At 47.5% G+C, this 13,651-nt stretch overlaps 1 protein-coding gene across 4 annotated transcripts; it reads left to right on the forward strand.

Moving 5' to 3' along the window:
* Positions 1-2,965: 2,965 nt before the first annotated feature.
* On the forward strand, positions 2,966-9,539 carry KCNE1 (potassium voltage-gated channel subfamily E regulatory subunit 1). 4 transcript variants are annotated; one of them, NM_001077977.2, is given in 3 exon segments: positions 2,966-3,037; positions 4,017-4,111; positions 8,833-9,461. In NM_001077977.2, a coding segment is annotated over 1 exon segment (390 nt). In that variant the 5' UTR covers positions 2,966-3,037; positions 4,017-4,111; positions 8,833-8,882; the 3' UTR covers positions 9,273-9,461.
* The last annotated feature ends 4,112 nt before the right edge of the window (positions 9,540-13,651 follow it).

The raw sequence follows: 13,651 nt of genomic DNA on the forward strand, positions 1-13,651 counted from the left end.
TCGGAGTGAGAAATAAGGACGTCAGCATTCATTAGAACTCTGCGCTTGCCTCCACACACAGCGGAGCCTACTGTGCAGCAGAGAGAACTCACCCATCACCCAGCTACTGTGCAGACTCTATATTTGTATGTTTGGAAATGTCTTCAAAAAGGTATTCTGTGAATGGCAATATTTTTTTTCCCACGACTCTCAGCATGCAGGATCTTAGATCCTCCACCAGGAATTGAACTTGGGCTCCCTGCAGTGGAAGCAAGCACAGGGTCCTAATGAGTGGGGATGTTCTTATTTCTCTCTCTGATTCCATCCCACGTGTGAGGAATTACTTTATTGCTGATAATACTGTCAAAGGTTGAGACATCACCCCAATCCCTGACAAGGAGGGGTCTCTGTAGATGTTCTGGGGTGCTCCATCCATGCATGCTTACCTGGTCCACAGGTTATTACTGAAAAGGGGAGCATGTAAGTTCAAGAGGACAAAGAGTTTTGCTTCAATGATCCATTTTTTTCCTTCTTGGTATGGAGTTCTTTGTGAAAAGGTAAGCAAAAAAAAAAAAAAAAAAAATACTACGTACATACAGCATGACCTTGAGGGAGTAGAATCTAGGGAATTTTCAGATATAGTTTATGTTTTTTCCTAAATATTAAAGAATATAGTTGCTACAAAAAAAAAAGGAAAGGAAAATACAGAATGGTATAAATATGAAAATGAATCCAATGGAAGCCATCAGTAGCAGATAATAAGATTGTGGTATGCTATCTTACAGTCTTTTTAAATAATGCAAAGAAAGTAGGGAAAACCACTAGACCATTCAGGTATGACCTAAATCAAATCCTTTATGGTTATACCATGGAGGTGATGAATAGATTCAAGGGACTATATCTGGTAGACTGAGCGCCTGAAGGACTATGGACAGAGGTTTGTAACACTGTACAGGAGGTGGTGACCAAAGCATTCATAGAAAAAGAAATTCAAGAAGGCAAAATGGATTTGTGATGAGACCTCACAAACAGCTACGAAGACAAGTGAAAGGCAAAGAAAAAATAGAGAGATATGGCCAGCTGAAATATCAAGGAGAAATAAGAAAACCTTCTTGAATGAACAATGCAAAGAAACAAAGGAAAACAATAGAATGGGAAAGACTAGAGATTTCTTTAAGAAAACTGGAGATACCAAAGGAACATTTCATGCAAAGATGGGCTCAATGTACCATTTAGGGTTTGCATTTTTCACTTAACAGTACAAACTATTTGTAAACATTGTCCCCTACGTTGTTACCAGCTATTTGTAAGTATTATGCTAATGACCACATACAATATTCCAGTGTGTAGGATAACATTCTAAAATACCTACCATAATGCAACCTCTTTTCTATTTTGAGACACTTAGATTCTAGTTATTTAAAGTAAAACTGCAAAGAACTTTTCTAAGCATAAAGCTATTCTACAATTCAGATTCCCACCATAGAATAGATTTCACACAATATAAGTGCACATCAAGGCCATGGACCCTTGAGGGCTTTCCAGAGTGGCTGTATGGGTTTAGACTAGCAACCATGGTGCAGGGTAGTGCCAGCTTCACTTGTACCCACTGGGCTGCATCCTAAGGTGCCACACCCATTGGACCGCTTACCAGAGCCTTCAATGGGGTCCTCCCCAAGAGAATTCCCAGGTGGAGGCACAAGAAGTGACTGGCATCCCTGAAGGCTTTAGGCGCAGGAGAAAATGTCTTGTATCTCTAGGTCAAGAATCAAATTTCTCTGCTTCCTGCCTGCGGACTGCAAGCCTGGACCTTGTTCCCTAGCACTTTCAAGGGACTGTTATTTAGGAACTGCCCCTCTCAAGCTGGTCTCCCCCACCACCTCCAGGCTAGTGGGCAGCTGCTGGAAGATTTGCCTGGAGGTTACTGGGGCCGTGGCTTAGTTTTTGCCCCTGATGGCCCTAAAGTCTGTTGCCCACCACCTCAGGAACTTTGGGTCTGGGCTGCCAAGGCATGGATGGCTCCAGTCACACCTGTGCACCCTCCTACACTGCCCTCCTCCCATCTGTCTGATCCACAGCTGCACCCCGAACTCAGGACAGGACACCTGGTCAGTGGGTGCTCAATAAAAGCTTGCTGAATAGGTGCATGGCCACTAGTGGGTTTCAACTGATGCTTTTGAACTGTGGTGTTGGAGAAGACTCTTGAGAGTCCCTTGGACTGCAAGGAGATCCAACCAGTCCATTCTGAAGGAGATCAGCCCTGGGATTTCTTTGGAAGGAATGATGCTAAAGCTGAAACTCCAGTACTTTGGCCACCTCATGTGAAGAGCTGACTCCTTGGAAAAGACCCTGATGCTGGGAAAGATTGAAGGCAGGAGGAGAAGGGGATGACAGTGGATGAGATGGTTGGATGGCATCACCGACTCGATGGACATGAGTTTGAGTAGGCTCTGGGGAGTTTGTGATGGACAGGGAGGCTTAGCGTGCTGTAGTCCATGGGGTCGCAAAGAGTCAGACACGACTGAGTGAACTGACTGGGTACAGTTAACAAGGGTCAGCTGGAGTTTTGAAAAGCGTCCTTGAAGTGATTGTTTGGAGCTGTTTGCAAAGGAGTTTAGTGAGTGCCTGGCCGAGAGTAGGGGGGGGTCTCTGGGACTGACTTCTCTTGGCCACTGCGGTTTCTTGTTTGCCAACTCCACCCCCAACCTCCCACCCCCAGGAAGGTCTAGCCGTCTGGCTGTCCTGCTGGCTGGCAGTTCTAATACAAACTCTCGGCGGACTCTGCGCCTACTCCGAGTGCCAGAGCATTTGCTGGGGCTAAACGCAGGGTGAGGAGAATCGGGGTGACCCCGGGGCTGGACCGAGGTGTCCTGGGGGCCGCGGGCTTGGCCGGGACGCTCGGGGGATGGGGCGGGGCGCCCTGTGACTCCGAAGGCCCCGCCCGCCCCGCCACGCGCTCCCTGGCCGAGCGCGCTGCCTGCCGCGCGGTTTTCTGTGCCCTGCGCTCGTCCTGCGCGGACCCCGCTGCGCACCCGGCTCTCTCCGCGCCCCAGACCCGGTAAGTCAAGGGCTCGTGCCTCCCGGTTTCTCGTCTGGCGGCGCGCGATGCCCTAAATCGGGCGACCCTGAGGGGAGAGTCCAGGCACAGGGTCTCAGCCCCTCTGGGCTGCTGCGGGTGCCCCAGGCAGGGGGCACAGCGACCCCCTTGGAAGGCAGAGTAGATGACCCTGGCTCATGCCTTCTTCCCCTCTGTCCTCTTCACTTCTAGAACGCATGCAGAGAAAAATCATCTCAGGGCCAAATAACAACTTTCCCCCGTTGTTATTAAATGACAGTCGTTCCTGTAGAAAGTTGGGGAAATACTTAAAGACATCCAAAGAAAACTAAAACTGCCCACGATCTTAGCCCCCGCTTGGGTTCAGAGACCTCCAGATCAGGCAAGACGCATACACACCGGCCTCAAAGGGGACTTTTTCCTTTTGGGGGACCAGAAAAGTTCTTGGGCCTTGGCATGTCCCCAGGGAAAAGGCATGGGACACGGAGAACATTACTGATATCTGATCTTGATTTTAAGTGGGGGAAGCCTGGAACTTTTAGAAGAAAGTTGACCTGGTACCAATCACCTGTTATGTGCCCAGGCTATCAGGTGCTAACCCACCCACCCAATCCCCATCACTCCCAAGCTCCACCCTCGATTTTTTTAGACTGCTGTACCTGAACTGACCATTTGAGTCCCCTTTCAGGTTAATAAAGAGCTTCCAGCTCCATAAAGGAAGGGCTTGTCAATAACCACAGCTGTTACTTATGGTCAGGATGATGGGGAACTTTGCTGTGGTCGGCCACTGCTTTAAATCATGTGATCAATAAATTGCCAGCAGGTGCAGTGGACTCTGATCTATGGGCTTCTAACCGGGGTGCAAAACCCTTCGGCTTGCTCTGGTCTGTTTCATGCTGCCCATCAGAGATGAGCTGAGGTTGGGTCTGAGGAAGTCAACCTTGGTTTCCAGAATATTCAGGTTATCTCTGGCTTTTGATAGGTTCTTAGGAAGTGGATTGTTTTGAAAATAAAGTACACCGTGAAGACCTCTAAGGGACTCGCTTTTGTCATCTCAAGTCTCTGAAGGCAGAGCTGGTGAGACAGTTTCTGTGTGTTTGGGGCTTTCTGGGAGTTGAATGTGACATTTACTTACGCAGGTATTCACACATGCATGCCTGCATCTGTGAATATTTACTCTGTTCCTGCCGTATGCCAGACATCGTTCTAGTCTTTGGGGTACATGGGAACAAGACAGGCAAAGATCCTGGCCCTCCAAAGCCCTCCAAAGATAGGGAAGACAAATGATAAACAATGAACACAAGAAACCAGAAAACTATACTGAGTGCAGTTGATAAGTGCTATGGAAAAAGGCAGAGTAAGTTACGGGAAATGGAAGGGAGGAGTAAAAATTTTGCTGTATTGACAATTACTGATGGTCTTAAACCTTTTTAGGAAAAGAAGAGTTGCATATATATATATATATATAAAGCTATATTAATATTATATATAATGCATGCTATATATAATATAAGATACAACTATATTAACATAAAGTTTAATATATAAAATAAATAATGCTAACTAACTATACATAAAAATAATTTAAATTTTATTACATAAGAACAGACTACATTGAAAGACGTTTTCATTGGGTTACCCACTAAGCTCTTTCCAGTGTGAATTCTACTTTATTGATTATTTGCTCTTCACAGTCATGTCGTAGTTGATTGCACTTTCCTACTTAATTCAGCAAACCCTTACTGAGTCATTCTGGAGATGTGAGTGAGGTCAAGGTGAACAAGACAGTCTCTGACCTTACTGAGCCCCCTGGAAATGCACAGAAATGTCTACAAAGGATTGCAACACAACTTAGAATCTGGGCAGTAGAGACAGAGCACTGTAAGGGCCCAGAGCAGAGGAGGGGACTTCTTAAAGGGGCTTCACCAGTTGGCTCAGACACGCGCTTATGGTGGACTCATGGAATTTTGACAATCAAACACGGGGGTCTCACCTTTTTTGCAGAGAAACCAGCGAAAGTAAAAGACAGGAAAGCTGTGGGCTCATTCCATGCCTCCTTTAAACCCTGTAGTACAGTCAGGGAGAATCCCATTAACCTCAGTTTTCAGATGAGGAAACTGGGGCTCCCCGAGTTCATTTAATTTGCTGCAGGTGAGATTCTTCCTTCTCTGTGACTTCATGTGTCCTCCCAGAGAATGCCCTTCCATTCTCCATGCCAAAAGGCTCGTCTTTTTCACACACAGAGTTTGACCCAGTCCCTCTCATCAGCTCCCTGGTTTCCATCTCCACCCTTCACACCTCAGAGTTCCTCTCTGTAACCCACAGAGAGGTCTGAGAAGCTCTTGGTCCTACGACCAGACTCAAGAGCCAGCAGGGAGTCCTTTTCCGATCTTTGAGGGCAGTCGGATGTCATGCCTCTGTACAGGTTTCATCCTGATTTTTTGAGACTATGCGAGGGAAGGAGGTAAAAAGCCCAAAACAAAGCCAGCTGACTGCCTGGAAGGGTCTGAGCCCCTGTTGGCTTCTTTGCTGCCGAGAGGCAATTTGGACATTCCGTGTTCAGCCACCCAGTCATGTCTGACTCTTTGTGACCCCTATAGCCTCCAGAATGCCAGGCTTCTCTGTCCTTCACTATCTCCTGGAATTTGCTCAAATTCATGTTCATTGAGTTGGTGATGCCATCTAACCATCTCATCCTTTGCCACCCTCTTCTCCTCCTGGCCTCAATCTTTCCCAGCATCAGGGTCTTTTCCAATGAGTCAGCTCTTCGCATCAGGTGGCGAGAGTATTGGAGCCTCAGTTTCAGCATCAGTCCTTCCAATGAATATGCAGGGTTGATTTCCTTTAGGATGGACTGGTTTGATCTCCTTGAACATAGTGTGATAAAGATGAAAACAGTTGACAGTTACTTCCAAGGAAAATTGGAAATTTCTCACCGAATTCTTGACTCAGTAAGATCCTGTTCACCCAAATGAAGCTTATCCATAATTGTTTGTCCCTAGTTCTGCTTCCTGAAGCAAATAATATTGATTTCAAAACTGGTTGCTCTTTCTAGGAAAGGCTTAGGGAATGCTGTCAAGCGTGACGGGAATGTCACCCCCATCCCACCGCTATGGTCCCCGGGAGCCTCCTGGTTTCACTAGAACTGAGCCAGGGCTGGAATTTGTATCCCTGACCTTCCTCCTTCCTGGACTCCACCCCAGAATCTGGCCCTTTCAGCAGAGAGCTTGGAGTCAGCCACAAAAGCCCTTTCAGTAAACGCGTAGGAAAGGGTGAGAGGTGCAGTGCTGGGAAAACTGCTCTAAAAGCCTGTTATCAGTGCTGATATGTGACAGAGCCGGAACTCCAGGGAAAAATGCAGAAGGTGAGGCCTGTGCTGGGAATACAGTGACATCACTTGCTGCCCCCGCTTCCCCCTGCTACAGGGGGGCAGTGCCGGAGGCCTGCTTGGTCTCCATTTGCAACTGTTCAGCTCATCCCAGCAGCCCACAGTCATGAATCCTGAGTGAGTCAGTGGACCAGAAGCCCTGGGACTAAGCTTTGAAAAAAAAAATTGCACTAACCTTAACTGGACAGCAAGGAGATCCAGCCAGTCCATCCTAAAGGAAATCAACCCTAAATATTCATTGGAAGGACTGATGCTGAAACTGAAGCTCCAATACTTTGGCACCTAATGAGAAGAGCTGACTCATTGGAAAAGACCCTGATGCTGGGACAGATTGAAGGCAGGAGGAGAAGGGGGTGACAGGATCGGATGTTGGATGGCATCACCGACACGATGGACATGACTTTGGGCAAACTTCAGGAGATGGTGATGGGCAGGGAAGGCTGACATGCTGTAGTCCATGGGGTCTCAAAGAGTTAGACATGACTTAGCAACTGAACAACAAACCTTGATTAGGGGCAGTGAGACCCTATGAAAGGTCTCAAACCCAAGCAGAAGCAGAAACTTCTGGAACCAACCCTCCCCTCTTTCTGGGCCCAATAAGGCCAGTTTGAAAATGTTCAGCACAAGCTGAGCATCAAGCTGGTTGTGTTTGGAGTTGGTTCCTGCTTCCTGCTTCCTGCTGCTTCTGCCTCCTCCAGCCCCATATTCCCTGAGCGAGATACAAAAAGCTGTGGTTCTCCCTGGTCCAGGAGAGGGTTCATCTGTTGCCTATTTAGATCAGAAGCCAGTCCCCACTTGGGTAGACCCAGTTTTATCTGATACAAGTGGCTGGCTTCTCAGTTTCTTTGAGCCTAAATACAGATCCACCGTCTCTCTGCAAGATCCGGATAACTCCCTTTTCTGTGCTAATAAAATGTGAGTCCATGGCTAAAAGATTAAAGTTTATGGGTGCATTTTTAATAGGAGACATGACTTCAAGCAAGTCAGCTCACCTCTATCCAGCCCAGTTTTCTATAAAGTTAAGGTCGTTGAATCAGCTGGTCTCCAAATCCACTGGAGTCCAGCAGTCTTAACTGTGGCCACCAGGCAGTGCTTTGGCATTATAATGGATGTGAACTTAGGGAATGGGCCACAGCCCCCAGCTGTCGTGCAGATTAGGTTCTGTGTCATTTGTACCGTGCTGATTATTAGAGGATGTTGCCAAGCTCATCGTGTGACTCATTATGCAAACACACCATGAGACTCAGCAGGCAAGCCTTGGGGGCACAGAATGCATTTAGCAAAAGTGATACAATAAGTGTAAAGTCAGAAGAGACTTTTCGTTAAAAATAACAGCATTGTTATTTGAAAGGCAGTTAATTCACTTGGCTTTTCTGGTTTGCCACCAAGTTCTGACAGGCTCAGCAGAGATGCCAGCGTGAGTTCAGATGGGGGCAGCTGAGGTCACGGTGATGACTTAGGAATTTTTCTCCAAAACTCCTGTTCAGGTTGTATGATGGATGCACAAGACTGAAAAAGAAAATCTGAAAAGCAAACAAGATTAGAAAATTATGCTATGAAGTTTCTATTTCTCTTCTTAGAAAGTTCTTCCAGGTATTCAGGGAGCACAATACACTGATTGGTCAGTTTCCTAAGGGTTAGGGTTCTCAATCACGACTACCAAGTAGGATCACCTGGGAAGTTTGGAAAAGTCGCAGTGCCAGACAGGAACCCAGGCCAAGGGTCTCTCTTTCTCTTCTTTACAAGGCCACTGCCTTGTCAGATTAGGGCCTTACCTTCAGGACCATACCTAGGTGCTTCAGTGGTAAAGATTCCACCTGCCAATGCAAGAAACCCAGGAGACGCAAGTTTGACCCCTGGGTTGGGACAATCCCCTGGAGTGGGAAATGGCAACCCGCTCCAGTATTCTTGCTTGGAAAATTTCATGGACAGAGGTGCCTGGCCAGCTGTAGTCCATGGGGTTGCAAAGAGTCGGACACAACTGAGCGACTGAGCATACATGCACAACCTTAATTAGCTCCTAAAGACCCTACCTCCAGCCACATTAGGGGTTGCAGCTTGAACATATGAATTGAGGGGGACACAGTTTGGTCCATAGCACATAAACTAAAAGATACACCTATCACAAAATATGTGCATTCAAGGAGCTCTTCCTGCTGATCACCTGCAGTGACAGGGGCTGGAAATGGTGAATAGAAATAAATGTGAATCAATTAATCGTTTGACCCATCAAGAGAGGGCACTGTGCAGATCCCAGGTGGCACATCCCATAACAGATGCGTGTGGTTAGGGTACGCCGTCACTGGGATTTTTAAAAAATCTGTGTGGTGTGTGTGTGGTGGTGGTGGCTGGTGGGGTGGGTTTGGGGCCAGTCCATATTTTGTGATTTCAGGTTGCACTTTTCTTTAAGACAGTTTTCCTGGGAAGTTCACCCTCCCGGAGTGAAACCTGACTCTCAGGATGATCCTGTCTAACGCCACAGCTGTGACACCTGTGCTGACCAAGTTATGGCAGGGGACGGTTCAACAGGGCAGCAACATGACTGGGCTGGCCCGCAGGTTCCCGGGCCATGAGGACGGCAAGCTGGCAGCCCTCTACATCCTCATGGTCCTCGGCTTTTTCGGCTTCTTCACCCTGGGCATCATGCTGAGTTACATCCGCTCCAAGAAACTGGAGCACTCCCATGACCCATACAACGTGTACATTGAGTCCGACACTTGGCAGGAGCAGGACAAGGCGTACTTTCAGGCCCGGATTCTGGAGAGCTGCAGGGCATGTTACGTCATTGAGAACCAGCTGGCTGTGGAGCGACCCAGTGCATACCTTCCCGAGATGAAGCGGTCGTCCTGACCCCAGGACCAGTCAAAACTGGACAGAGCCTCCCTGATGAGCTGATTTTTCTAATCACATGTTCCTTTTTTCTTTATTGTATGAGTATAATTGGGGTTTTTGTCTATCATAGGGGGTGAAAGGGTGATTTAATGTCACTATATTTCTAAAATCACATTCCTTCTATAATAGATTGTCAGTCATTCCCCAGTATCCGTGACTGCCTTGTTAATTGCAGCAAAATCCCTGCAATCATGGCCTCTGAGAATAAAAGCCATATTTCCCTGACTCCCTTGCAGCTAGCAAGGTCATGTGTATGAAATTCTGGCCAGCAGAAGGGGGAGTGATGAGTGCAGTTTCCCGGTGAGCCTTGAAAAGGAAAGGATATGTCCCCCAGCCCCCTTTCTCCTTTACCACTGGCTGGGACATGGATGAGGTGGTGAGCCAGCTTTGAGTCTGGAAAAGGACTGTGTTTTCACAGATGGCAGAGCAACAGGAGTCTGGGTCCCTGGGCAATGGCATGGGCCAGGGTCTGGTCAATCACCAGCTCAAACTTCACAAGAATGGGAAACCAACTCTGATCTTCCTTAGCCACTGTCATTTTGGTTTCTGTTAAAGTAACAGAATGAGCTTCCCTAGTGGTTCAGTGGTAAAGAATCTGCCTGCAGTGCAGGAGCCTCAGGAGATGCAGGTTTAGTCCCTGGGTTGGGAAGATCCCCTGGAGAAGGGCATGGAAATCCACTACAGTATTCTTACCTGGAAAATTCCATGGACAGAGCAACCTGGTGGGCTACAGTCCATGGCAAAGAGTGGGATATGACTGAAGCAACTTAGCATGCACACACAAGTAACAGAATCAACATCCTGATGAACACACCTTTCTTATGGAACTGAGACCGAAGGCATAACATTCCCATATTTGTCACAAGCATGCTTTCCCCCTTGTTACAGGACATCCTTTTCCCTTTTTACTTGTACCCTCACTACAGAGGCTCCATCCTCTCTATGCTTTCCTGCTTCCCACTCCTCCCTTATGACCATCCTACACACACACAACCCCTTCCAAAACACACAGACACAGGCTCACACCCACAGGCACACACATGCACACAGAAACACACACAGATACATAAGGACACACACACACACACATTTCCTACTCACGTAACTCAATCTCAGTGCTGCAGGATTGAGATGCAGGAAAAAAAAATAATCCCACTTCAGAATGTGTACCAAGGGGGAAGGTTCTCAGGTATCATGGTAGGAGGGATGGTGGCACCCACCACCTCAAGATCCCTGGGAGGGACTTCCCTGGTCATCCAGTGGCTAAGACTCTGCATTCCCAAGGTAGGGGGCTGGAGTTCACTCCCTGGTCAGGCAACTAGATCCCACATGCCACAGCTAAGACCCAGAGAAGCCAAATAAAGAAATGAAAAAAAAAAAAAAAGACCCGGGGGAAGGTGTGGGTGTGGGCAGGGGGCAACCCAGGGGACTGGGGTGGCAGGGCCTTTTGAGATGATGTGCCCACCACAGTTGAATTGTGTCCCCCTCCCCCCTCCAAAGACACCTTCAAGTCATAACCCCTGCACCTGTGAATGAGACCGTACCTAGAAATAAGGCCTTTGCAGATGTGATCAAGGAAGGTACGGTCATTGTTGTTTCATCACTAAGTCGTGTATGGCTTTGCAACCCCCACAGACTATAGCCTTCCAGGCTCCTCTGTCCATGAGCTTTTCCAGGCAAGAATACTCGAGTGGGTTGCTATTTTCTCTATAGAATCTTCCTCAACCCAGGGATTGCACCCTTCTCTCTGCATTGGGAGGCGGATTCTTTACTGCAGAGCCACCAGGTGGACCCTAATCCAATATGGCTGATGCCTTATAAAGTGAAATGAAATGAAGTCACTCAGTCATGTCTGACTCTTTGCAACGCCATGGACTGTAGCCTACCAGGCTCCTCCGTCCATGGGATTTTCCAGGCAAGAGAACTGGAGTGGGTTGCCATTTCCTTCTCCAGGAGATCTTCCCAACCCAGAGATTGAACCTGGGTCTCCTGCATCGTAGGCAGATGCTTTCCCCTCTGAGCCACCAGGGAAGTTTTCGATGTCCTTATAAGAAGAGGGAAATTCAAGCAGAGACTGGGTGATGCAGCAGCACACCAAGGACAGCCAAGGACTGAGGGTCATGCCCAGAACCTGGGCATGGAAGGACTCTCCCAGACAGCTTTTAGGGTAAACGTGGCCCCTAGACACTGTGCTTTCACACTTCAGGCTTCCAGAACTGCAAAAACAAGGGGTTTGTACTGATTGAAGCCCCTTAGGTGGGGTTAGTTTGTTCCAGCAGCCACCCCAGCTCGGGATAGCGTGTTCCTCTTGGCTCTTCACAAGACAGAGATTCCCTTGGACACTTCCCTCCCAACTGGAGGATAGGGAAGGAATTCAGGGGTAGGGGCAGATGGTTCCAGGGACTTGCTCATGGCAGCAGAAAGATACTCATGAGCCTAGCTGAGAAATTCACAGGACATACACCCTTGGTCTCAGCCTTCTTCCCCAGAGGTCCTGGGTCACCTGCCCCGTCCTGAATACTTGCCTGCCTGGGCATAAAGAGGATGGAATCCTTACAGAAAACATACTTGTTAGAAACCTGCATATAAAATAATAAAAATAATATAAATATTTATGTTATAATAAAAATAAATAAATGCACATAGTATAAATTCGAAGCAATACCCAAGGATTGCAGGTCATCCTCAGATAGACCATTGGTACCCAGTCCTTGCTTCATGTAATAGACAGTGATTTCTTCGTGAGCTTGAAGGTGGGGTTCCTGACGGAGCATCTCTGAGGCGGAAGCCTGGCAAGGTTACTAGTCTCCAAGAGGAGTGGTTATTTGCATCAGAGTACTTTGAAAATCTAATGAAAACCATGATCACCCCCCTCCCACCCCCCCGCCAAGTTGCACACAGACACATTTTTACCCACCATCTTGGGGTTCTTGGGCTGCTGGAAGCCCACCTGTGATGGCTGGTATCTCCAGCCCCATGTGACCGCCCTGCTGTGACAGACACAGATGACCCCTAGTGCAGGAAAGCAGGCTGAGTGTGCAGGTTTGGAGAGGGACCCAGAGCGCACGTGGTCCACAATGTGACCCTCAGCGGCAGGCAGACTCGGGGATTCCAGGCACACAGAATAGTTGTTTATCACCGGTTCACGTTCCCCAACTGAGATTCCTGCCCCATTTAAGGCAGGATTCCTACCCCATGAGCTATAGTCCTCCCCGTCCTTGAAGGACCAGGCGTTTAACTCACTTCCCCATGTCCATCAAACCTCTTATAAGCCACACTGTGTTCAAATGCTTGTTACCAAATTTAAAATTTTGCTTTAACATGCATGGAGTGCTAACTATGAGCCAGGCACTGTTCTGAGCTCTTTAAAACCAGAATCTCAGTGTTTCATATGCAATAGTTGATGTGTCCATTGGATAGGACAACAGGTGTTTTGTGATAACAACATCTTTTAAAAAAAATTAGAGTCTTTTAGCATGATCTGTGGTGTGTGTTCTGTTAATAGCATTCTGATACTTTTTAAAAAGTCAATGTGGGTTCTTGGGGGTCTCTGCCCAGGCAGCTCAGGGGCTCTGGAATAAGGAAGTGTGATTGCCTATGGATAAATTCCCATCGACACCCCTGATCCTACAGCGAGAAAGCAAAGGAGTAAAGTCCCAGGTGGAAGACTCCTTTGAAGGGAGGGTTGAGGCTGTCACTGGGTCCCAGGTATTCTCAGCCAGCCAGAAATTCAGGCAGAGTCTCTCTCTCTCTTTCTTTTCTTATTGTAGTTGATTTATAATGTTGTGTTAATTTTGTTGTACAGCAAAGTGATTCAGTGTTTATATATATATATATATACATACATACATACATACATATAGACATTCTTTTGGACTTCCCTGGTAGCTCAGCTGGTAAAGAATCCGCCTGCAATGCAGGAGACCTGGGTTCAATCCCTGGGTTGGGAAGATCCCCTGGAGAAGGGCATGGCAACCCACTCCAGTTTCTGGCCTGGAGAATCCCATGGACAGGGAAGCCTGGTGGGCTGTAGTCCATGTGGTTGCAAAGAATTGGACACGACTGAGCGACTAAACACAGCACAGCACAGACATTCGTTCACATGTTGTTTTCCATTATGGTCTATCCCAGGATGTTGACTATAGCTCCCTGTATCTATAGTAGGGCCTTGTTGCTTATCCATTCTATATATAAGAGTTTGCCTCTGCTAACCCCAAACTCCCAGTCCATCCCTCTCCCACCCTCCTTGCCCCTTGAAAACCACAAGTCTGATGTCTACATCTGTGAGTCTGCTTCTGTTTTGTAAAAAACTTCATTAGTTTCATTTTTAGATTTCA

The sequence above is a fragment of the Bos taurus genome, chromosome 1, assembly GCF_002263795.3.
Source record: "Bos taurus isolate L1 Dominette 01449 registration number 42190680 breed Hereford chromosome 1, ARS-UCD2.0, whole genome shotgun sequence".
Taxonomy (NCBI): Eukaryota; Metazoa; Chordata; class Mammalia; order Artiodactyla; family Bovidae; genus Bos; species Bos taurus.

What these genes read in the sequence shown, in the direction of transcription:
- KCNE1 (XM_005201109.5), top strand. Translation starts at nt 8,883, where the DNA reads ATGATCCTGTCTAACGCCACAGCTGTGACACCTGTGCTGACCAAGTTA.